General features: G+C 36.9%; 1 protein-coding gene across 1 annotated transcript in view; it reads left to right on the top strand.

The window, feature by feature from the left end:
• The first annotated feature begins 424 nt into the window (after window positions 1–424).
• Window positions 425–24,935, top strand: part of WASHC5 (WASH complex subunit 5) — a 254,023-nt gene continuing 229,512 nt past the window's right edge. The window contains exons 1-4 of the mRNA XM_053715943.1: window positions 425–556; window positions 5,287–5,524; window positions 13,841–13,986; window positions 22,547–22,631. Of these exons, the coding sequence (XP_053571918.1) occupies window positions 5,330–5,524; window positions 13,841–13,986; window positions 22,547–22,631 (426 nt within the window). The 5' untranslated portion in view covers window positions 425–556; window positions 5,287–5,329. The remainder of the gene's footprint in view (window positions 557–5,286; window positions 5,525–13,840; window positions 13,987–22,546; window positions 22,632–24,935) is intronic.

Genomic DNA, 24,935 nt, shown 5'->3' with positions numbered 1-24,935 from the left:
ATTGTATTGGACAGTCTGCTAAAATACTGCACTGTCCGGTTAAATACAGGACACCTGTATACCATGACTGCATAGAAGTTCTAGGACATGAATACACGGGTATCTCTGGTGTAGTTATTAGTTTTGCAGGACTTTTCATCTTGGAGGCTGCTACGTGTAGTGCCATTTGGAAATTTACTACTGTGCATGTTACTCGCATATCGGCATCAGCAGAATCTGTGACTCCTTATTACATGTATTATCACATTTTATTACATCACAAGATTTAACACGTGTAACCTCGTACCTGCGCCACACACGCTACTAGTCACTTCAACCCGCCGATTTTTCTTATGACCAGACCGCTCCCACTCAGTACCCGTTACTATGACAGCGGGCGCAGGATGATGCTGTAACAAGGCGACGTGAAGTTCAAGTCAGGTGACTTTTGCTACTGGGTCACATGATGGGGATGTCAAAGAGTTGCTTGATTGTAGGGGCAGCTTCCTATATACTGCAGTGGGGAACGCTGGAGCATTGACCGGTGGAGAGGAGGCGCTGCCTGCAAAGGTGTCAGGTAAATAACTCTACAGTGAATATGTGTCACAATATCATAAATGTCAGGTCCATATTTAAAGTGCGGGTGTCGCCTTGGTTACTTTATTTCCAGCCACCTTATATAATAAATATGGGGTTTCTCTGATATCATGCGTTTGGAACCCCTTTATGAAACATGTTTCCTTATCTAGCCCCTCCTTGTAAACATTAGGTGTACTGTAAAAAAAAATATTGTGTCATGAGTTCAAGCAGTAACATTGAGAACATTCAATATTAACCCCTTAGTGACAAGATCATTTTTTTAATTTTCTTCTCCATTTTTGGTTGAGAACCTGGGTTATGCTTGCTTATTGGTGGGTAAATGACAGCCTCCAATAAGCAAGTGCTATCCATGGTGCTGAACCTAAAATGGGCTGGCTGCTAAGATTTACATTTCTGCTTTTAAAATAAAGATAGCAAGAGAACAAAGAAAAATTGATAATAAAAGTAAATTAGAAAGTTGCTTGAAATGCCATGCTTCTCTCTGAATCGTCAATGAAAAAAAATTGGGTTCAGTGTCCCTTTAACCCCTTAGTGACCAGACCACTTTCCATTTGTTGACCCTTTGGGACCAGGGCTATTTTTAAATTTCTGCAGTGTTTGTGTTAAGCTGTAATTTTACTCTCACGCATTTACTGTACCCACACCTATATACAGTTTTTCTCGCCATTAAATGAATGGACTTTCTAAAGATAACATTATTTTCATCATGTCTTATAATTTACTATAAAATAAACAATTATAAAATATGATGAAAAAATGGAAAAAAAAAAACACTTTTTCTAACTTTGACCCCCAAAATCTGTTACACATCTACAACCACCAAAAAACACCAATGCTAAATAGTTTCTAAATTTTGTTCTGAGTTTAGAGATACCAAATGTTTACATGTTCTTTGTTTTTTTTGCAAGTGATATGGCAATAAATACAAGTAGCACTTTGCTATTTTCAAACCATTTTTTTTTTTTCAAAATTAGCGATAGTTACATTCTAACACTGATATCTGTCAGGAATCCCTGAATAACCCTTCACATGTGTGTGTATATATATATATATATATATATATATATATATATTTAGTAGACAACCCAAAGTATTAATCTAGGACCATTTGGGTATATTTCATGCCACCATTTCGTCGCCATATGCGATCAAATAAAATCGTTAACTTGTTTACTAACTTTTTTACAAACTTTAGCTTTCTCACTGAAATTATTTACAAACGGCTTGTGCAATTATGGCACATATGGTTGTAAATGCTTCTCTGGGATCCCCTTTGTTCAGAAATAGCAGACATAAATGGCTTTGGCATTGGTTTTTGGTAATTAGAAGGCCACTAAATGCCGCTGCGCACCACACTTGTAATATGCCCAGCAGTTAAGGGGTTAATAAGTTAACTTGTAGGGTTAATTTTAGCTTCAGTGTAGAGATCAGCCTCCCACCTGACACAACACACCCCCTGATCCCTCCCTGACCACCCTCAAACAGCTCTCTTCCCTCCCCCACCTCACAATTGTCACCGCCATCTTAAAGGGACACCAAACGCAAAATGTTTCTTTAATGATTCAGATAGACATGCAATTGTAAGCAACTTTCTAATTTACTCCTATTATCAATTTTTCTTCGTTCTCTTACTATATTTATTTAAAAAGCAGGAATGTGATGCAAAAGAGCCGGCCCATTTTTGGTTGAAAACCTGGATTATGCTTGCTTATTGGTGGATAAATGTCAGCCTCCAATAAGCAAGCGCTATCCATGGTGCTGAACCTAAAATGGTCTGGCTGCTAAGATTTACATTCATGATTTTCATAGCAAGAGAACAAAGAAAAATTGATAATAGGAGTAAATTAGAAAGTTGCTTAAAATTGCATGGTCATAAACTCCAGAACCCTAATTTTTATAAATGTCCTAAATGCTCCCTAGATGCTGCAGATATTATACATATGATGTTTAAATGTCCCCTGATTAGACAATTTTGGTGCAAACTGGAATATTGGTTTAATACCTCCCTTAAGATTTCCCCTTTTGAACTTTCGGCGACATTAGTCATATTCTGCTGCGACAATCTAGTAGAACAACAAATGAACAAAAAGATAATTAAAGTTTCTATCCTAGCAGCCAGATATTTAATATTTAAAAAATGGAAGACGAAAGAAATTCCCACGGTAATTGAAGTAAAAAATTATCTTAAAAAACAATGTATCATAGAGCAACGTGATACGAATATCAATAACGAAACAGATATCAGAAAATTCTTTGATAAATGGGCACCATTTATTAAGTCCCTCCCAACAACAGAGATTGATTATATTATTTTTCCCTTTCAGAATACAGAGATGGTTTTATTAGGGATATGGTAATTGCATAAGGTCTGGAGATGTGAGGTGAGGGGGGGAGAGGAGGAGGGTCTGAGGCAAAATCTTTCCCCCCCCCCCCTTTTTTTTTTTTTTTTTTTTTTTTTTTTTGTTGTTGTTTTGTTGTTTTTTGTTGTTGTTGTTGTTGTTGTTATGTTTGTTTGTTTTGTTGGTACTATTATTATCACCAACAGGTGTATGGATTTGAGATATTATGGGAAAAGTGAACAAAATAATTTAACAGGAACCCTGAGATATAAGACTTAATAGAGTATAATTATCATTTAGGCTACTTAAGGTCAGGAAGGCTGAGGAATTGTTTAAATTTATTTTTTGATGTTCTTTTTCTCATTTCCTTTTTCTTGAACATTATGTAATTGCATATATATGTTGAAATATATATAATAAAAATGAATTTGAAAAAAAAAAAAATTGCATGGTCTATCTGAAGCACGAAAGAAAAAAAAATTGGGCTCAGGGTCCCTTTAAGTACTGGCAGAAAGTCTGTCAGTATAAAAATAAAGGTGTTTTTTTTATATATATATTTTATCGTTAGTGTAGGATCCCCCATTCCCCCCCAAACAGCTCTCTAAGCCTCCCCCTTGACCTATTGGCCGCCATCTTAGCTACTGGCAGCTAGTACCCAGTTTACTAAAAAAATTTCCTTTTTTGTCTAAAAAGAAAAAACAACAATTTCTGTAATGTAGCTGCCCACCCTTAATACTCTACCGACCCTCCCAGATCCCTTCCCCAACCTTTCCCCCCCCCCCTTCTTTGTCTCGGACTTTACTGTTACTGAATGTAGCGCACGCCCCCCCCTCCGCCTCTTCGTGTGCTCCAGGAAACAGTGGGGACAGGATCCGGATCTCCACCAACGATGGGCTGCCCGTCCGCCTCCCTACTATGGCTCCCACCAACGATCAGCACCATCCCTGGCCGATGCAGAGATGGCCACAGAGTGGCTCTCTCTGCATCGGATGCCTACATTTTTTTAATGCAGGATGCCCTAATATCGAGGCACCACTGCAATAACATTAACATGGCTGAAAGCGATCATGATCGCTTCCAGAGTTTGAAAACCCTGAGGATGTACAGGGTACATCCTTGGTCATTAAGGGGCAGTTTTTGTAGGCCGTACCCTGTACGTCCTTGGTCCTTAAGGGGTTAAAGGGATACTAAACTCAATTTTTTTTCTTTCATGATTCATATAGAACAAACAATTTTCTAATTTATTACTATTATCACATTTTCTTCGTTATCTTGCTATTTTTATTTGAAAAGCAGGAATGTAAATCTTAAGAGCTGGCCCATTTTAAATTCAGCACCCTGGATAGCGCTTGCATATTACTGGCTACATTTAGCCACCAATCAGCAAGCATTACCCAGGTGCTGAACGAAAAATGGGCTGGCTCCTAAGCTTTACATTCCTGCTTTTCAAATGAAGAAAGCAAGAGAACTATGACAAACTGATAATACAGTATAAGTAAATTAGAAAGTTACTTAAAATTGAAAGCTCTATCTGAGTCAGAAAAGAAAAATTAGGTTTAGTATCCCTTTAAGCCTATGTATATAATTCTGTTTTTTATATAAAACCTCATTGCACCTATTAACACAAATAGGAGGATCTATTTAGACCACATTTAAAAAAAATTTTTTAAAAACGAGGCAATCTCTGATATAACATTTTGTAAAATACATGGTTTATGGGGAGCTTATTATATTAATATGAACTCATTTGTAGTGTGAATCTAATTAGTACAGAAGACCTTAAAAGGGAATTGATGTAATATGTAAGAGAACCCATTATAATACATATTGGGCTCTTATCAGAGACTTCCTTATATGTTTGCTTATAGTAAAGCAGAGTTGATGTGACGCAAGTTTTTGCGCCCATTTAGCAAACATGGGGCTTCTGCTGTGACATTTTGTGATGCTCTCCCTATTATAAATAGGCGATCATCTGCTTATACACTATATCTTGGGTTGTTTGGCAGATACATAAGGTATTCACCTCATATTATACACATTTAAATTATGGTTTAAAAACATAATCTTTTCCAATGCAGTTTGATTTTTCTCTTTTTAATAAATACACAAATATATTACAATTACAATGCATGTGTGTGATATTGTATCCCTAAAAACATGTATTAGAGAGCTTTTGCTTTGTATTAGTAATAGCGGAGAGTAGCTTTAGCATAAAGCATTTTTGTTTTTTGAACAGGCTCATCAAATGCAATTTTAATGCAAGATTTCCGTTTTTTATTAGGTTCAAATACAAATATTTGTTGTCTGATGGTGATTTATTTTGAATGAATATTAATACAGTTGTGTTAACTGTTTTTTCCTTGTTTAGGCTCAGAAAGAAAATATACTCATACGCTTTGAACACACTGTCCATGATCAGAATGGTTGATTTCCTAGCAGAAAATAATCACTGTGGGCAGGCAATACTGCGGATCGTCTCTCGTGGAAATGCAATTATTGCCGAACTTTTGAGACTTTCAGAATTTGTACCTGCTGTATTCAGGCTAAAAGACAAAGCCGATCAACAGAAGTATGGAGAAATTATATTTGATTTTAGTTATTTCAAGGTAAATAAATCAATTTGTTATGTTATGCTAATGCTTATAATATATAAATGTAAATGCTTAATATTGCTACATGGACTATTAGTCAATTTCCTTTTCTTAACAGGTTTTGTCTGTAAAATGTGCTTGTAGAATATTATTCATAATTCTGACAGCATGGTTTATGTAGTATTAAAGGGACACTGTACTCCAAAAAATTCTATCATCCACACAAATTAATAACATCTTAAATATGCTGATTTTTTTTTAACGTGAAGTAAAAGAGGTTTAAACATGAAATGACACTAACAGAGTTGTATTAGTTGTGTACTTCCTACTAATGCTCATTGTCTGAGAAGTACTAACTTCTATAGCTCATTGGCCAATAGGTACTTCCTTGTAATGCTTATTAAGCATTAGTAGGAAGTACCTATAAGTTAGTGCGGATTAGCAATACGTGCACAACTGATACTGGTATGTTAGTTTAAATGTATACAGCTTTTGCTTCATATTTATTCAGGCAATAAAAATGTTTAACTGTTGCTCTTCTATATGGATAATAGAATATTGTTTTTTAGTACAATATCCATGTAACCAGAATCTGTGTAAGAAGCTATAGGAGTTTGTGATCTCTTTATGTCAGTAAGCTGTGTTACTAGCTATAGATGGTATAATTACTATTAAAAACAAGTTTAATTTAATATATACAATGCCAATATTATATCTAAAATTTGTAATCATAGTGTTCATGAAGGTAAGGTTTGGTGACAAATATGAAACCGCAGTTTATAATAGTAATTGAAACTTAAAAAAGTGTTAAGTGCCTAATTGCTGGGGTATTCTATTTCTTTCATGTAATTGGCAAGAGTCCATGAGCTAGTGACATATGGGATATACAATCCTACCAGGAGGGGCAAAGTTTCCCAAACCTCAAAATGCCTATAAATACACCCCTCACCACACCCACAATTCAGTTTTTACAAACGTTGCCTCCTATGGAGGTGGTGAAGTAAGTTTCTGCTTAGATTCTACGTTGATATGCGCTTCTCAGCATTTTGAAGCCCGATTCCTCTCAGAGTACAGCGAATGTCAGAGGCACGTGGAGAGTATCACCTATTGAATGCAATGATTTTCCTAACGGGGGTCTATTTCATAGGTTCTCTGTTATTGGTCGTAGAGATTCATCTCCTACCTCCCTTTTCAGATTGACAATATACGCTCATATAACATTGCCTCTACTGATAACTGTTTCAGTACTGGTTTGGCTATCTGCTATATGTGGATTGGTGTCATTTGGTAAGTATGTTTTTTATTACTTAAGACACCTCAGCTATGGTTTGGCACTTTATGCATTAATATAAAGTTCTACATATATGTATTGTACTTATATTTGCCTTGAGTCAGGTTCATGTATTTCCTTTTGCAGATTGTCAGTTTCATATTTGGGGAAAGTAAATATTAAGAAATATTTTTTTACCTGGGGAGTCTTTTTTCAATTGACTACTTTGTTTCAAATTGTGGGCTGGATTAGGTTCGCGGGTGCGCCAAATGCTACACTTTATTGCGTCATTCTTGACGCAATAAAGTTACGTTGTGCGTCATACTTGGCGCCAAACTTTTTTCATTTTTTATTACCCTATTGCTGTTTGCCTCTTGCCTTTTTCTATGTCAGAGGGCTATGCTATTTGCATTTTTTCCCATTCCTGAAACTATCATATAAGGAAATTTGATAATTTTGCTTTATATGTTGTTTTTTCTTTTACATTTTGCAAGATGTCTCAATCTGATCCTGCCTCAGAAGTATCTGTTGGAACTTTGCTGCCTGACATCGGTTCTACCAAAGCTAAGTGCATTTGTTGTAAAATTGTGGAGATTATATCTCCTAATGTCATTTGTAATAGTTGTCATGATAAACTTTTACATGCAGATAGTGTATCCATCAATAATAGTACATTGCCGGTTGCAGTTCCTTCAACTTCTAATGTGCATGATATACCTATGAATTTTAAAGAATTTGTTTCTGATTCTATTCTGAAGGCTTTGTCTGCATTTCTGCCTTCTAATAAACGTAAAAGGTCTTTTAAAACTTCTCATAAAGTTGATGAAATTTCAAATGACCGACAACACAATGAATTATCCACCTCTGATGAGGATCTATCTAATTCAAAAGATCCTTCCTCAGATATTGACACTGACAAATCTACTTATTTATTTAAAATGGAGTATATGCGTTCTTTGTTAAAAGAAGTGTTAATTACTTTGGATATTTAGGAAGCTAGTCCTCTTGATATTAAAACCAGTAAACGTTTAAATTCTGTTAAACCTCCTGTGGTTACGCCAGAGGTTTTTCCTATTCCTGATGCTATTTCTGATATGATTTCTAAGGAATGGAATAAGCCGGGTACTCCTTTTAATCCTTCTGCAAGGTTTAAAAAAATTGTATCCTTTACCAGCAGTTTCAATAGAGTTTTGGGAAAAGATCCCCAAAGTTGATGGGGCTATTTCTACTCATGCTAAACGAACCACTATTCCTATGGAAGATAGTACTTCCTGCAATTTCTTTGGCTGATGTTGCAGCTGCTTCAACTTTTTGGTTGGAGAATTTAGTGCAACAAGAATTGGATTCTGACTTATATAGCATTGTTCGTTTACTGCAACATGCTAATCATTTTATTTGTGATGCTATTTTTGATATTATCAAAATTGATGTTAGATCCATGTCTTTAGCTATTTTAGCTAGAAGAGCTTTGTGGCTTAAATCTTGGAATGCTGATATGACATCTAAGTCTAGATTATTATCTCTTTCTTTCCAAGGTAATAATTTATTTGGTTCTCAGTTGGATTCTATTATTTCAACTGTTACTGGGGGAAGGGAGTTTTTTTGCCTCAGGATAAAAAACATTAGGGTAAATCTAAGGCTTCTAATCGTTTTCGTTCCTTTCGTCAAAATAAGGAACAAAAACCTAATCCTTCCCCCCAAGGAATCTGTTTCCAATTGGAAGCCTTCCTCAAATTGGAATAAATCCAAGCCTTTTAAGAAACCAAAGTCAGCCCCTAAGTCCGCATGAAGGTGCGGCCCTCATTCCAGCTGAGCTGGTAGGGGGCAGATTAAGGTTTTTCAAGGATGTTTGGGCAAATTCTGTCCAAAATCAAAGGATTCAGAGCATTGTCTCTCAGGGGTACCGAATAGGATTCAGAGTAAGACCGCCTGTGAGAAGATTTTTTTTCTCTTACGCATCCCAGTAAATCCAGTAAAAGCTCAGGCTTTCCTGAAGTGTGTTTCAGACCTATAGGTTTCATGGGAAATCATGCCAGTTCCTTTTCAGGAACAAGGTCTGGGGTTTTATTCAAATCTATTAATTGTCCCAAAGAATGAAACTTCATTCAGACCAGTTCTGGATCTGAAAATTTTGAATCGTTATGTAAGAGTACCAACTTTTAAGATGGTGACTATAAGGACTATTCTTCCTTTTGTTCAGCAAGGACATTATATGTCTACAATAGACTTGCAGGATGCTTACCTTCATATTACGATTCATCCAGAACATTATCAGTTCCTGAGATTCTCTTTTCTAGACAAGCATTACCAATATGTTGCTCTTCCATTTGGCCTAGCAACAGCTCCAAGAATCTTTTCAAAGGTTCTAGGTGCCCTACTCTCTGTAATCAGAGAACAGGGTATTGCGGTGTTTCCTTATTTGGACGATATCTTGGTACTAGCTCAGTCTTTACATTCTGCAGAATCTCACACAAATCAACTAGTGTTGTTTCTACGAAAACATGGTTGGAGGATCAATTTACCAAAAAGTTTATTGATTCCTCAGACAAGGGTCACCTTTTTAGGCTTCCAGATAGATTCAGTGTCCATGACTCTGTCTCTAACAGACGAGACGTTTAAAATTGGTTGCAGCATGTCGGCACCTTCAGTCTCAGTCATTCCCTTCAGTGGCTATGTGCATGGAAGTTTTAGGCCTCATGACTGCAGCATTGGACGCGATTCCTTTTGCTCGTTTTCACATGAGACCTCTCCAGCTTTGTATGCTGAATCAATGGTGCCGGGATTATATAAAGATATCACAATTAATATCCTTAAATCCCATTGTTCGACACTCTCTGACGTGGTGGTTAAATCACCAACGTTTAGTTCAAGGGGCCTCTTTTGTTCGGACAACCTGGACTGTGATCACAACAGATGCAAGTCTTTCAGGTTGGGGAGCTGTCTGGGAATCTCTGACAGCACAAGGGGTTTGGAAGTCTCAAGAGGCGAGATTACCAATCAATATTTTAGAACTCCGTGCAATCCTCAGAGCTCTTCAGTTTTGGCCTCTGTTGAAGAGAGAAGCGTTCATTTGTTTTCAGACAGACAATATCACGACTGTGGCATATGTCAATCATCAGGGTGGGACTCACAGTCCCCAAGCTATGAAAGAAGTATCTCTGATACTTGTTTGGGCGGAATCCAGCTCCTGTCTAATTTCTGCGGTTCATATCCCAGGTATAGACAATTGGGAGGCGGATTATCTCAGCCGTCAGACTTTACATCCGGGGGAGTGGTCTCTCCATCCAGATGTGTTTTCTCAGATTGTTCAGATGTGGGGTCTTCCAGAAATAGATCTGATGGCCTCTCATCTAAACAAGAAACTTCCCAGATACCTGTCCAGGTCCAGGGATTTTCAGGCGGAAGCAGTAGATGTGTTGAAACTTCTATGGTGTTATCAACCTGCTTACATCTTTCCGCCTCTAGTTCTTCTTTCAAGAGTGATTTCCAAAATCATCATGGAACAATCGTTTGTGTTGCTGGTTGCTCCAGCATGGCCACACAGGTTTTGGTATGCAGATCTTGTTCGGATGTCCAGTTGCCAACCTTGGCCACTTCCGTTAAGGCCGGACCTTCTATCTCAAGGGCCGTTTTTCCATCAGGATCTCAAATCATTACATTTGAAGGTATGGAAATTGAACGCTTAGTGCTAAGTCATAAATTCTCTTGGCATTCTCTTAGAATTCCTAGAATTTTACAGTTTCTTCAGGATGGTTTGGATAAAGATTTGTCTGCAAGTACCTTGAAGGGACAAATCTCTGCTCTTTCTGTTCTGATTCACAGAAAGATTGCTAAACTTCCTGATATTCACTGTTTTGTACAGGCTTTAGTCCGTATTAAGCTTGTCATTAAATCAATTTCTCCTCCTTGGACTCTTAATTTGGTTTTGAAGTCATTACAGTCTCCTCCATTTGAGCCTATGCATTCTTTGGACATTAAACTACTTCCTTGGAAAGTGTTGTTCCTTTTGGCTATTTCTTCTGCTAGATGAGTTTCTGAGCTATCTACTCTTTCTTGTGAATCTCCTTTTCTGATTTTTCATCAGGATAAGGCGGTTTTACGGACTTCATTTAAATTTTTACCTAAGGTTGTGAATTCTAACAACATTAGTAGAGAAATTGTTGTCCCTTCCTTGTGTCCTAATCCTAAGAATTCTTTGGAAAGATCCTTACATTCTTTGGATGTGGTGAGAGCTTTGAAATATTATGTTGAAGCTACTAAAGATTTCAGGAAGACTTCTATTTGTTATATTTTCTGGTCCTAGGAAAGGTCAGAAGGCTTCTGCTATTTCCTTGGCTTCTTGGTTAAAGCTTTTGATTCTTCGAGCTTATTTGGAGGCGGGTCAGGCCCCGCCTCAGAGAATTACAGCTCATTCTACTAGATCAGTCTCCACTTTGTGGGCTTTTAAGAATGAAGCTTCAGTTGATCAGATTTGCAAAGCAGCAACTTGGTCCTCTTTGCATACATTTACTAAATTCTACCGTTTTTGATGTTTTTGCTTCTTCAGAAGCAGTTTTTGGTAGAAAAGTTCTTCAGGCAGCTGTTTCAGTTTGATTCTTCTGCTGATGTTTTGAGTTTTTCTTTTTATTATGAGAATAACTTATATTTTGGGTTGTGGATTATTTTTTTCAGCGTATGGCTGTTATTTATTTTTAGCCCTCCCTCTCTAGTGACTCTTGAGTGAAGTTCCACATCTTGGGTATTGATATCCCATACGTCACTAGCTCATGGACTCTTGCCAATTACATGAAATAAAACATAATTTATGTAAGAACTTACCTGATAAATTCATTTCTTTCATATTGGCAAGAGTCCATGAAGCCCACCCTTTTTTTGTGGTGGTTATGATTTTTTTGTATAAAGCACAATTATTTCCAAATTCCTTTGTTGATGCTTTTTACTCCTTTCTTTATCACCCCACTACTTGGCTATTCGTTAAACTGAATTGTGGGTGTGGTGAGGGGTGTATTTATAGGCATTTTGAGATTTGGGAAACTTTGCCCCTCCTGGTAGGATTGTATATTCCATACGTCACTAGCTCATGGACTCTTGCCAATATGAAAGAAATTAATTTATCAGGTAAGTTCTTACATAAATTATGTTATTTTAGTAAGGAATGCGTAAGAATGAATGCTGGAAATATTTTTTTAATATAAAACGCTAATGGTGGTTTGTAAGTAAAACAACCACCCAAAGGAGTTTATAAGTGTACTTTCCACAGTGTATTTGAAATGGGCAATCCACAAAAAGTGAGTATGTTCTGCTATGTTGACCAAAAATGCAGGTAAATATATGGTTTACTGTTTCCTTAAACTGAAACGTACAACAACAACAAAAGACTTTGATGCAACAGAGATTTTTTTTTCTCAAGCTTCTATCTCTCAGCAAATATTCTCTGGCATCAACTATTGTGGGTGATCACCATTTTCACATGCACTTGAGAGGGGCAAAATAAAAGATTAACCTAAGATATTTCAAACAAAGATATTGCATGATCATCTATGTATAGAGAAGAATTGGCAACCTCCTCTGCCCTCTTCTTTATTATGTTGTCACTTTGCATTTCTGTTGAGTTTGACCTCACACATAAGTTGAAAAACATAAAAAAAGAAAAGTGAAGAAAATGTAACCCTTTTTATAAAAAAATATTGTTCAGTCACTGAAGCTTGAACAGACTTCTTTATTTATGGAAGAAATTAGTGCTTAATTGTGTCTAGGTTTTAAACTGCGTATATCCGTTGTAGCAAACATTATGTTGTCTTTATAACTATTCATTTTTTCAATTCTTTGTTTTTCTGATTTTTTTTCTTATTATCAAATCTGATGTTGAAGCCTTATATGGTCAACTCTCAGAACAGAGATCATTTAATAGATAAAGTTAATGCCATCATAATCTTTATTCACTGGATGAAAATGTCTTTTTTTTCTTTTTCTTTTTTGAAAGCACTGAAAATATCACTTGCATTTCTAAATGCTTGATCCCATGAATCACTCTGGTACTGACTCTAGATTGTCTGTCTGCTTTCTTACTCATGTATCAGCCCTGGGCTGGATATAAGCCAGTCATGTGAGAACCCATTTGCAGAGCAGTGAAGGGAGTTTTGGGCAGCTATTAAGGATTAAAGGGACACTGTAGTGAAAAAATTGCATACTGTAATTTGTTAGAGTGTGTAATAAAGACATACATTTCCACAGTGAGTGGAGCAAAAACATTGTCGGGCATGAAGTTTAGTGTCTGTCCCAGTATGGACCCTGTGACTGAGAAGTGGCTAGAAAATTACACTGCTCCAACACACTGGGTAGGACCCTGGACATGACTCAAAAAAGGAGGTTGCAAGATTAACAGCAAGTAATATATGGAGTAGCGTCACTTACAGTTCAGAGAGGGTCTTCTCAGGGAGAAGACCTGACAGAAGGAAACAGGCTCAGGCAAAAACGTAGTCAAATCAATTAGGGGTCTGGTAGATCTTGCAGCAAGGTGCAAATTCACGTAGACAGGAGATTAGTCAAGTTCTCAGCAGAGTTCAGTTAATGGAGCTGGTCGTGAAGTACATAATCACAAGGACAGAAGAGTGGTCAAATTCAGACAAAAGTTCTGGTAACTGAGCTGGCAATAAGGTACAAATTTGCAAGGCAGAAGAGTGGCCAAAATCCAGCAGGAGATCTAGCAGCAAGATGATTTTACAAGATAGCACACCCAAGAATATTGAAGATCATTACACAGGTGAAGAATGATTCTAAGGTTAGCTATGTAAAGACTGTAGCTGTAACCCGGCTGAACGCATAGTGATAGTTTACTAGGAACGACATCGGCAACTGCGCTAACACCAGAGCTTGCATTACAAACATTAATTAGAGCATATACCTTTTCCTCTACAATGTCCCTTTAATAGTAAGTTAACTTAAGTTCGGGACCTTTTAAATGAAAATCTTTATATCATGCTTGCAGTTATGTTTGCTGTATTTAAAATACCATGAAATGCACATGAGCAATTGATTTTTATTGAGTTTCAACTTCACAGGGACCAGAGACTTGTGAGGGGAGATTAGAAGCTAAACCAGAGCTTCAGGATCTGGATGAAGAATTCCGTGAAAACAATATTGAAATACTGACCAGATTCTATTTGGCTTTTGAAAGTGTGCACAAGTATATTGTTGATTTAAACAGGTACATGAGTTTTGCTAGTTGACTTTTTTTCCTATAAAGAATAGCTTACTTACATTTAATCAGTTGCATATCGCGATGGACACAACTGTGGTAGGTAAGATATTCAAACATTATTATTCATTTCTTTATTTTGCATGAAATTTGATGTAAACTTTGGAAAACAATTATATATTTTGTGGTTTATATTGTTCCCATCTCCCCCATTTTTCAGAATATTTTAATAATGACCTGTACCAGGAACTGGACTTCATAAAGTACTGTAAGGGATTTCAAGAATGTCTATGGCTTTCCTAAAAGAGTATTAAAGTGAATTTATAGTTTAATGAATAAGTGCCCGGTATCTAAAAATACTATTAAAAACAGGGGCTATGAACCTCAGACTCCTGGCAGACCGCATGGTCACAGGCACTGAGCAGACTTTCCTAAAGAGACATTGGGGGTAAAGATACAACTTTTACTAGTAACGTTAGTATGCAGTGCCCCGCAATCCCTATATATCTGTTTAGCTCAGTTTAAGGAGCACACCTAGGACTTTAAGGTTAAGAAAGTTTGAATCACCCTTTGAACAAACACAACTTGGACAAGTTCACCATAACAACTAGTACCACCGTCCATAACCTGTAGAAAAACATAGGGAGTAGGCAATATGATTGTTAGGCAGAGTTAAATAGAAGACATAACAACCTATTATCAAATATATTTATTAACCTATGCTTGTCAGAGGTGGATAACAGCACAGAACCTTGCATGTCTAGAAATAGCTTTTTATAGTATCATATGTTATTGTGCTGTAAGCGAAAATGGTGCTAGTTAAAAACGAGGAGAGTAGGATGTCAATATGTAAACACACCTAACCCCCTCATGACAGTATTGTGCCCTGCTTGCGTTTCTTATCAATGTGTATACTGTATATAAATATACTGGAACCCTTTTGTTATAAATTAGCCCCTTGTCCCCTGAACGTATGCAACTTTAATATTTCCTCTGCTCTATACAACTGAAGCCACTGTTTATGACTTTTCTTGTCCTGACATAGCCTTTTATAGCATCATTTTTTATTTTTGAAGTATATGACTGTAATGCTAGTAAAACATGAGGATAGAAGCTTGTCAATATGTAAATATATTGTATTCTTCTTTCCACTGTTTTATGTTATATAATGACCCTTTGCTTAGCATAATGAGCGCAACTAAAAGGTCCAAGAGTGACCGGGATAAATTAAAAAAAGGGAAAATGGGGTCTAACATGTAGTAAGTACAACTATGCTTTCTACAGCCATTTTATGGAGATAGAACTAGTACATTGTTTTCCACTACTACTATTTTTGTTATGTGATGGTAGGTCATATGATAATGTAAAGAACGTTTATCTTTTTTATCTGTACCGTCTTCAAAAACTAAATAAAGCTCTTTTGAACCCCAAAAAAAAATAAAAATCTTCCTTTTTTTTTTTTACACAGAGATGTTCACTATGGCTGCAGGTTCTCACAAGAGAACCTGCACACCGTATTTAACAAGCAGCGGTCATCAGACCGCTGCTTCCCTAATCTTTTGCCACCTCTAAAGTGGCGAAATTTAATCTCTGCGGTCTAGTCCGATCGGGGAGATTGACAGTTCCTGCCCGCGTGTGATTGGCTGTGCGTGGGCTGGGGCGGGATTGCACGCGAGCGCAAAATAGCACTTGTGTGCAATGCTGAATTCCGCCTGGGGATTTCAGCCCGCCAGAGGCGAGCTGCGGCGGACAGGGGCACGTATGTGCACCCCCTTCTGCCTCAGCTTGATAAATCTCCCTCTTAGTCCCTGTAAATGTATCCACAGAAGGAAATATGTGTAGACTCAGTGGGTCTTATGGTTATTATCTGCTGTCTGTACTATGTTTTCTTACTAGATAGACTGATTTTAAAATCTTTACATAAAGTTAGCTATAGCAAGCAGATATGATCCTTGTAGGTACAAGGGCTGACTGATATCTAAATAGCAGAAACTGTTTTATTGCTCACAAGCCAATTTGATTAATTCCAGGCAAGCTGACCTCTCTGGTCATTTAACCCTTGAAGCATAAAGGATACAGTATTTATTTGCCCCACTGTACTTTAATACTTGAATGATAGAATATAAGGGTTTTGCATTTCTCTTTTACCTGTAAATGCATACTAAGGGTTAATGGGTAGGTAATTAGATAGTTGTGTATTCACAAGTGACATTCCTGATCTGCAGTTTAAAGAGCAAGAAAAATGCTATATAAGTGTTAGAAAAATGTTTTGTTGTATATAAAAAAAACTTATTTCCCACCTAAAATTTCAAAAGATACCATGTGATCAGGGCACCTCATAGAAAGTGAGTGGGACTTTAAAAGAACACACAATGTGCAAACTTTCAAAACCATATTTAAACCTAGTATCCCCTGTAATGCATTTGAGAGAAAGATCTATAATAGGTGTGTTGCAGTTTAGTTCTTTATTTAAGATGTTAATGTGACATTTTCTAAGTTCTACTAGTTGTTAAATATTTTTTAACTGCCCCTAAAGCAATAGGCACTGCCATGTGTTCCAGGCTTCCTTCTCTTCTGAAGCCAATTAGATATATAATTTAGGGACTGTGTAGAATGTAGCTCTGTTAAAGGGACATGAAACCCATTTTTTTCTTTCATGATTTAAATAGAACATGTGATTTTCAAACAACTTTCCAATTTACTTCTATTATCTAATTTGTGTTGTTCTCTTGGTATCCTTTGTTGAAATGGGATAGCGGGGTAGGCTCAGGAGCTGCTGATTGGTGGCTGCACATACATGCCTCATGTTGTTGGCTCACACAGTGTTCAGCTAGCTCCCAGTAGTGCATTACTGCTTCAAAAAAGAATACCAAAAAAATGAAGCAAATGAAAAAATAACAGTAAATTGGAAAGTTGTTTAAAATTGACTCATGAAAGGAAAATTTGGGGTTTCATGTCCCTTTAAGTCTGTAGTCTGCTCTTACATATCTGACAGGAATGGAAAAACCCACAATTTTCAGACTACAGGAAAAGGTGACAAAATAAATAATAAAAGTATATTGCAAAGTCGGGGGCGGAGCCAACTGCTGAAGCGGGTGGCCGTGCACTAAGGGAGCTCCTGGTCTTAATATGTTTTTAGGGCATTTATCTATATTTATGTAAAACCTTTGATCTACTGCTTGAGTCCCTTTTATGAAGAGCTCTTTACCAATGGCTTTGAAGACCCTAGGAGTACCTATTCAGGACATTTTCTACCATAAGTCCTTCAGCGAATCCACGTGGCTGCAAGGGGAACGCACTTGCAAGACAATCGCTATTGGTATCCATATATTCGTGCTTATTTGTGACAACTATGAAACTAGCTATGTCATTGGCGGCAAGACATAACAATATCTTGGATGCATGCCAGGCCGACTTGGTGGAGTCCATCCACTCTGCATTTGTCACGCTAGCAGTTGAAAGAGCGACCGATTATTTACAGATAAACCCTGGGGACTATGCTTTGAGACCTCAACGACAGCTAGCTACCTCCTCTTGCAGTGTACCAGTTATGGCGACTGGTGACTATCCTCTGCTGTATAGCACACTTACATATCGGAGTGCCACATAGATAATAGACAGTATGAGTGACAATAGCGCAATAGAAATGGAGATCGACCATACTTCCCCAGAAGACAGTAGACAATTTATGTTTGCAACAGGCAGCGAGGCAGCCGGACCCGCATCTATGGATGCCACTGATACACAACTCCAGCTGTGTGATTTTTCTGTGCGGCACACCATTACTGTGATGGTCAGAAAATTGGACCAGATATTGATGTGTATTTGGAGATCCATGTCTTGAGGGGTGGTGCATACAGCTGGCCGATATGATTGGAGAGTCCGGAGGCTGAAAGACAGAACATCTGGAATACTGGTGTGGGGTAAGAGACTTTACCCCACATGAAAGGGACTACACCACTTATTGAATCCGGTGACTTGTCTCACCATTTATTAGCAACAGCCTATTAATTACGGGAACTTTTTTGAAGACAGATGTCAGAAAACATGGACCTGTAACTATATATGGGACAATCACTTGATTATAGTTATCTGCCTATTTAGTCACTGGGTATTGACTTAGATGTTAAAGTATATAGCTCTATTGATACAACAGAAAATGCTAGTTTGTGTTTTAGTTTATGGTCCTGAAATGGTTAAAATAAATTAATACTGTATTTTACTCCTGCCGTGCTACCCTAGTCATAACTTGCTGTTTTTGTATATGTTAATTACCCAACTTGGTCTGCTTGAGATTATCTCATCCGTTCCCTAGGTCTTACTTGTACCCCCAACCGTACAGCTTAATTTTATTATACATTATATTCAGTTTTTATTGGTAGTAAGAGATATGCTACTTAATACAATTTATCCTTCAGTCTATGCATTTTCCATGGAGGCTGTTAGTTACAGTAAGTATATGTTTCTCCAGAGGCGATCTCTACAGCTTAAGCTCTGTAGCCCAGCACAATATATGTATGTAATATTCTCTTTGATGCAGCCAATTGTCTATTATTTAAATGGGCAAAGGCAGATCACTACCGAGACATTTCAAAACAGAGCCTTGCATTCAATATAATATGAAGCTTCTCCCTTCAATGCATAACACTGCTATACATATCCTAGTTATAGTATATAGAGAGATTTTATCTCTCGGTACTAATATTTTCCATATGGACAGTGTGCTGTCTGCGGCCGAGACAGCACGATATCTCTGTATCACAATACAAAAGTATACACTATCCCTAATGTGTATCTTGCCCCCAGCAAATAGTATCCAAAGGCCAGGCAGATTTACTGTTAACTATCCAGTTAATCAACAACCCCTCAAGTATTACATAGCCCATATGAAACTCATAGTGTGATGTAAGTAGATATTTTCATGCTATAATAACCTTTGTTCTGTGGGCAACCTACAGTTTTGATCACCCAAGCTTAGTTGTGTTAAACTTGTAGGTCTTTTTAGATATTGCCACCTTTATCTAGCTCAGCATGATTCTTGCTAGAAATCATATTAGCTAACTAATGATTTGAAAGCTACTATAAACCTATGCTAGATATCGGACACTATACGGGTCTCTGTGACTGTTTGTGGTACTAGTGCCTATGTATTAAGGGTAATATGGTATACTAGTTACCCTCCCACAAACAGGTAACGAGTGCGGGAAAATTTGAAAGTTTAAGTTTGGTCTGAGAATAGAATCAGTCATACAATACATGTCCCTTGAGAAAGTCTGCCTGTGAGCAGAGGAAACGCGTTGGGTGTTCAATATTTCCCTGATATGAGGAATATTGTGTTTTAAATTTTTGTATTTGTATAAGTTGCTGTATTTAAGCCGGAGCAGGGAGGTCGAATTGGAAGCTGCTGGTCGGCATAAAGAGGAAACTTCTGTATGGACTGCTCAGGATTATAACCATCAAGCTAAATTTTGAGCTACAGGCATTTTTATCATCATTATCTTGTAAGTGCAATTTTATATATGTAGGTGTGTCTCCTGAATAAACTCTACTGTGAATCGTGGATGCGCTGTTTTCTTGTTTCTCCTATACATAGTTTTTGCCTCTACGGGACGCACACAGTGGAAGCCCCGTGATACACCAGCAGCACCTGATCAGATTCAAGCAAGATCTGTGGAGTTTCTGTAAGGAGACACCCGCTCCTTCCTTGTACTCGCTGTGGACATCGGCAAAACAGCTTCAACCTGAACTGAACCAAGTGCGGTCTGTAATCATTTTTTTTTGTATCTTGTTTGCCTTGGGAACCACTGCCAAAAAACTATAAAAGAACAATTGTGGTACAAATACGGAGCGGTAAAGGACTAATTGTAACTTTGTTTGTGGCTACACGCTTATATTAGGAGACGTGTATGACATTTTAACAGCAATTTTTATTTCCATGTTTTCTATTAATTTTTCTGACGATAATTGCTGTGTATAATATTTTCTCTTGGTATTTGCATTTATATTAACCCTATTGCAAATTAATACTTGAAAATACCTTAAATTACTCTATCTGGATAATACCCAGGGTCACTATAGACGTGTGCCTCCAATTGCAAACAGTAGCGCTGTTAGTATTCTCTCAAATTTTATACGGGTTATAAGTTACATTTTTTACTGAAACTATTCTTTTGCATATTCCCCTATGTTTCCTCACGGGAATGCTTGATCTTAAAGCAAGTTCATTAACCACTTAAAAATAAAATAGATATTGGCTTGTCTTACGGGCTTCACTCAGAGATGCAGATAGCCTAATGTGTATATATGTTTTGCTTCCCTGGCACAACTGGATTATGTGCAATCTCGCTGCTGATGACTGACCCATATATGATAATATGTTAAAGGGACAGTCAACACCAGAATTTGTGTTATTTAAAAAGAAATATAATCCCTTTTATTACCCATTCTGCAGCTTTGCATAACCAACAGTGTTATAGAAATACCATTTTTACCTCTGTAATTACCTTGTATCTAAGCCTCTGCAGACTGCCTCCTTATTTCAGTTCTTTTGACAGACTTGCATTTTAGCCAATCAGTGCTCACTCCAGGGTAACTTCACGTGTATGAGCTCAATGTTATCTATATGAAACACATGAACTAACGCCCTCTAGTGGTGAAAAACTGTCAAAATGGATTCAGATTAGAGGCGGTCTTCATGGTCTAAGAAATTAGCATATGAACCACCTAGGTTTAGCTTTCAACTAAGAATACCAAGAGAACAAAGCTAAATTGGTGATAAAAGTAAATTGGAAAGTTGTTTAAACTTACATTTCCTATTTAAATCATGAAAGTTTTTTTTTGGACTTTACTGTCCCTTTAAATATATGTTGCTGTATTCCTGACCTTAGCTGGATAAATAGTCTGTTTTTTAATAGCATCCACGATATCTCTCTCCTTGCTTTTCATATTATTTATAGTATTTCATTGATGCATAGGTAATTTTGTTCTTTAAATGAGTAAGGGGATGAATATATGTCTCAATGGTAGAACCTTCTGGAATGTTGAACAACTTCTACATCTATACTTAATCAAATCTACCACCTGGAATACCTGAATATATGATATTTGACAAAGATCTTTTAAGTATGTAGGTAATCTCCGTTAGGGTTGCCATATTCCTCATAATATAAACCTTACCTTACCCTTGACTATACTCATATATGGCAATCACTAATATCAACCACATAGCATTTTCATAGAACAACCATAACTTCAACCCAAATAGCTCCTCGTCCCATATTCACAATGCCTATTTTTGAAATATAGGTGGCAAAGATATACATCTCTTTAAGATATTTCAAAACTATATATAATGAATAATTAATTTTTAGAGATTGCTGGCTCCTTTTATCCCCCCACTTTGCTAAACTTAAAGTGAAGGTAAAGTTAACCGGTATTGAAGACACCAAATCATCTATCAATAATAAATTTATGTAGTTGCTAAGTTTTTTTTGTTTTGTTTTTTTTTAATAATATTACTGCTTTGGTTTTAAAAATATATTTCAAATTCCCTACCATTTCTCACCCGACTCCTCCCAACCCCTACTTCCATGTTCTGCTCTCTACTTTGCTCAAAAGCTCTTTCCCGATTCTGAACTAACTGTGAATCTAACTGCACATGTGCAAATCGCCTATGCTGCTTTCCACAGCGCATGCGATAATCGTACAATGATGCAGTTGTCAGTAAGAAGCAGACAACGTAACTGGTGATTCCCCCAAGTAATTAGGACGCATGCACGAAACGGGAGCACGCACTGTTCTCTAGGAGAAGAAAAAGAAATGGCGCATGCGCAGATGATTTAAGGGGCGGATGATGTCAAGGGATGGCCGCATAATGGCCAGAATTTCAATTGGTTCGCCTAACAGCGTGATCAATAGAAAAAAACTGATAACTTTATTTCTACTCACATATATAAAAACTGATGAATGAAACGTATATTGATTTTACGCAATTGATGCTATATTGGATAGAGGGTAAGGTAACTTTACCATCACTTTAAGGAAAATATATCCAATTTATATATATATATGAAAATTCCCGCCCAATCACTAAATCGAACTGAGGTTTCAATACTACCAGGTCTTTCATATAAGTCTCTAACGACCACTTGAATAGCATGTATACACAAATTATGTTTACCAATATAATATATTCTTCTTGAACATTAATATCTCAACGTCCGTGTTTGAAACAGCTTTAAGTATGATCTGGAAGTAATTCTCTATACTATAACTAGTGCTTTTTTGCGTATTAGTTCTTACATGGATGTCAATGTATTGTATATCTTTTAAGTTTGTGAAAGAACATGTTCCTCATTGTATGCCTTTAAAAACCTCAATCAAAATATAAAAAAAAGTATATTGCAAAGTCATCTAAGTATTATAAACCATTTTATATTACAATGTCAAACTGTTTAAAATCCCTTTAACAGCCTTAGCGGAGTAGCAATTAAACATTGGGGTATGTGATTGTTTGTTTGCTTTTTTTATACAATGGACAAACCTCTTTACAGATTCCAATTATTTCTAGGTATCTGGAAGATCTTAATGAAGGAATTTATATTCAACAAACATTAGAAACTGTGCTTCTTAATGAAGATGGGAAACAGCTTTTGGTGAGTATACAGGTCTGTAAAGGATAACGCTCCAGTCTCACTCCGTACAAGGGACCTTATACTTTTATGGTCTAATCATCAATACATAAGATCTGCATTTTGGCACAATATGCCAATGGTGAGTGATAAAGTTATTCAGATTTTAAGAAAATGTTGGCAATTGTGTTATAGCCAGCACTAGCAGTGAGTTTAAAAGGTGGGTTGTTTTCCTATATTCATCTCAGTACGGGCAAACTGGGAGATAAAGAGATAAAAAGTATTTTTTTTAATTTGTGTTATTTAAGCATATGTCCTTGTCTTAAAGGGATAGAAAAGTGAAAATTAAACTTGCATGATTCAGACAGAGCACTTTGAAATGCACTTCTGCGTTCAAATGTACTTTATTCTCTTGATATCAGTTGTTGTATTCCTAATCAAATTTTTACATTGCAGTATATTTAAAGTGATTGTAAAGTTTAATGAATTAAAGCCCAGTATCTAAAAATACTCTTGAAAAAAGGGGCACTTTAATTCATTAAACAAACTTTTTTTTTTTTTTTTTAATAATTGCCTTTTCGTTAGGGTAAACAGACCCCCGATTCTTCACCCACTTCTTCTTCTGTATTTTGCAGATCGATGATGAATCCGGCTTCCTACAAGCGTTGCGTGCCCCCATTAGCTTCCAGCTTGTGAGGTATGCAAGATTGGAGGAAACCGGATTTGTTCTTCCAAAATATAATTTTGTTATTATAATATATTTGCCACTAGGTGGTGCAATTGGATTGTAAATTTGCAATGTTGTGTCCTTGAATTGGTTGTTAAAATGTAGATCATCTGTTATTGCTTATAGACGTGTTTTAAATGCTGTTAAGGTTTTTAAATAACAATCGCCTAGATTTAGAGTTCTGCGTTAGGGGCTCCTAACGCTGGTTTTGGCCGCCCGCTGGTATTTAGAGTCAGTCAAGAAAGGGTCTAACGCTCACTTTGCAGCCGTGACTTTTCCATACCGCAGATCCCCGCAGATGCAATTGCGTATCCTATCTTTTCAATGGGATCTTTCTAACGACGGTATTTAGAGTCTTGGCTGAAGTGAGCGTTAGAAATCTAACGACAAGACTCCAGCCGCAGAAAAAAGCCAGGAGTTAAGAGCTTTCTGGGCTAACGCCGGTTCATAAAGCTCTTAACTACTGTGCTCTAAAGTACACTAACACCCATAAACTACCTATGTACCCCTAAACCGAGGCCCCCCCACATCGCCGCCACCCTAATAAAAAAATTTAACCCCTCATCTGCCGACCGCACACCGCCGCAACCTACATTATCCCTATGTACCCCTAATCTGCTGCCCCTAACACCGCCGACCCTTATATTATATTTATTAACCCCTAATCTGCCGCCCCCAACGTCGCCACCACCTACCTACAATTATTAACCCCTAATCTGCCGACCGGACCTCACCGCTACTATAATAAAGTTATTAACCCCTAATCCGCCTCACTCCCGCCTCAATAACCCTATAATAAATAGTATTAACCCCTAATCTGCCCTCCCTAACATCACCGACACCTAACTTCAAGTATTAACCCCTAATCTGCCGACCGGACCTCACCGCTACTCTATTAAATTTATTAACCCCTAAAGCTAAGTCTAACACTAACACCCCCTTAAGTTAAATATAATTTTTATCTAACAAAATAAATGAACTCTTATTAAATAAATTATTCCTATTTAAAGCTAAATACTTACCTGTAAAATAAACCCTAATATAGCTTCAATATAAATTATAATTACATTGTAGCTATTTTAGGATTAATATTTATTTTACAGGCAACTTTTTATTTATTTTAACCAGGTACAATAGCTATTAAATAGTTAATAACTATTTAATAGCTACCTTGTTAAAATAATTACAAAATTACCTGTAAAATAAATCCTAACCTAAGTTACAATTAAACCTAACACTACACTATCAATAAATTAATTACATACAAATAACTACAATTAAATACAATTACATAAACTAACTAAAGTACAAAAAATAAAAAAAGAACTGTTACAAAAAATAAAAAAATAATTTACAAACATTAGAAAAATATTAGCGGAGTCTCTATGGAAGTGCGCAAATGATCACAGCGTGTAGAAAAGAAGGCGGAAGAGGCGCCTCATGGGACAAGTATCGTCTTGAGCAACAGAAGGAGACAAAACAAGCGGACCCCCCACAGAGTATTACTCACAAGAGAGGCGGTACAAACGTGTACCCAGACAGGCAGGACGGAACCAAAAGTCGCCCGTCAGACAAGCGTACGCTCAATACGCTGGAGGCAA

This window comes from Bombina bombina, chromosome 5 (genome assembly GCF_027579735.1).
Source record: "Bombina bombina isolate aBomBom1 chromosome 5, aBomBom1.pri, whole genome shotgun sequence".
Lineage (NCBI taxonomy): Eukaryota > Metazoa > Chordata > Amphibia > Anura > Bombinatoridae > Bombina > Bombina bombina.
This window is presented reverse-complemented; position numbering and strand designations above follow the sequence as displayed.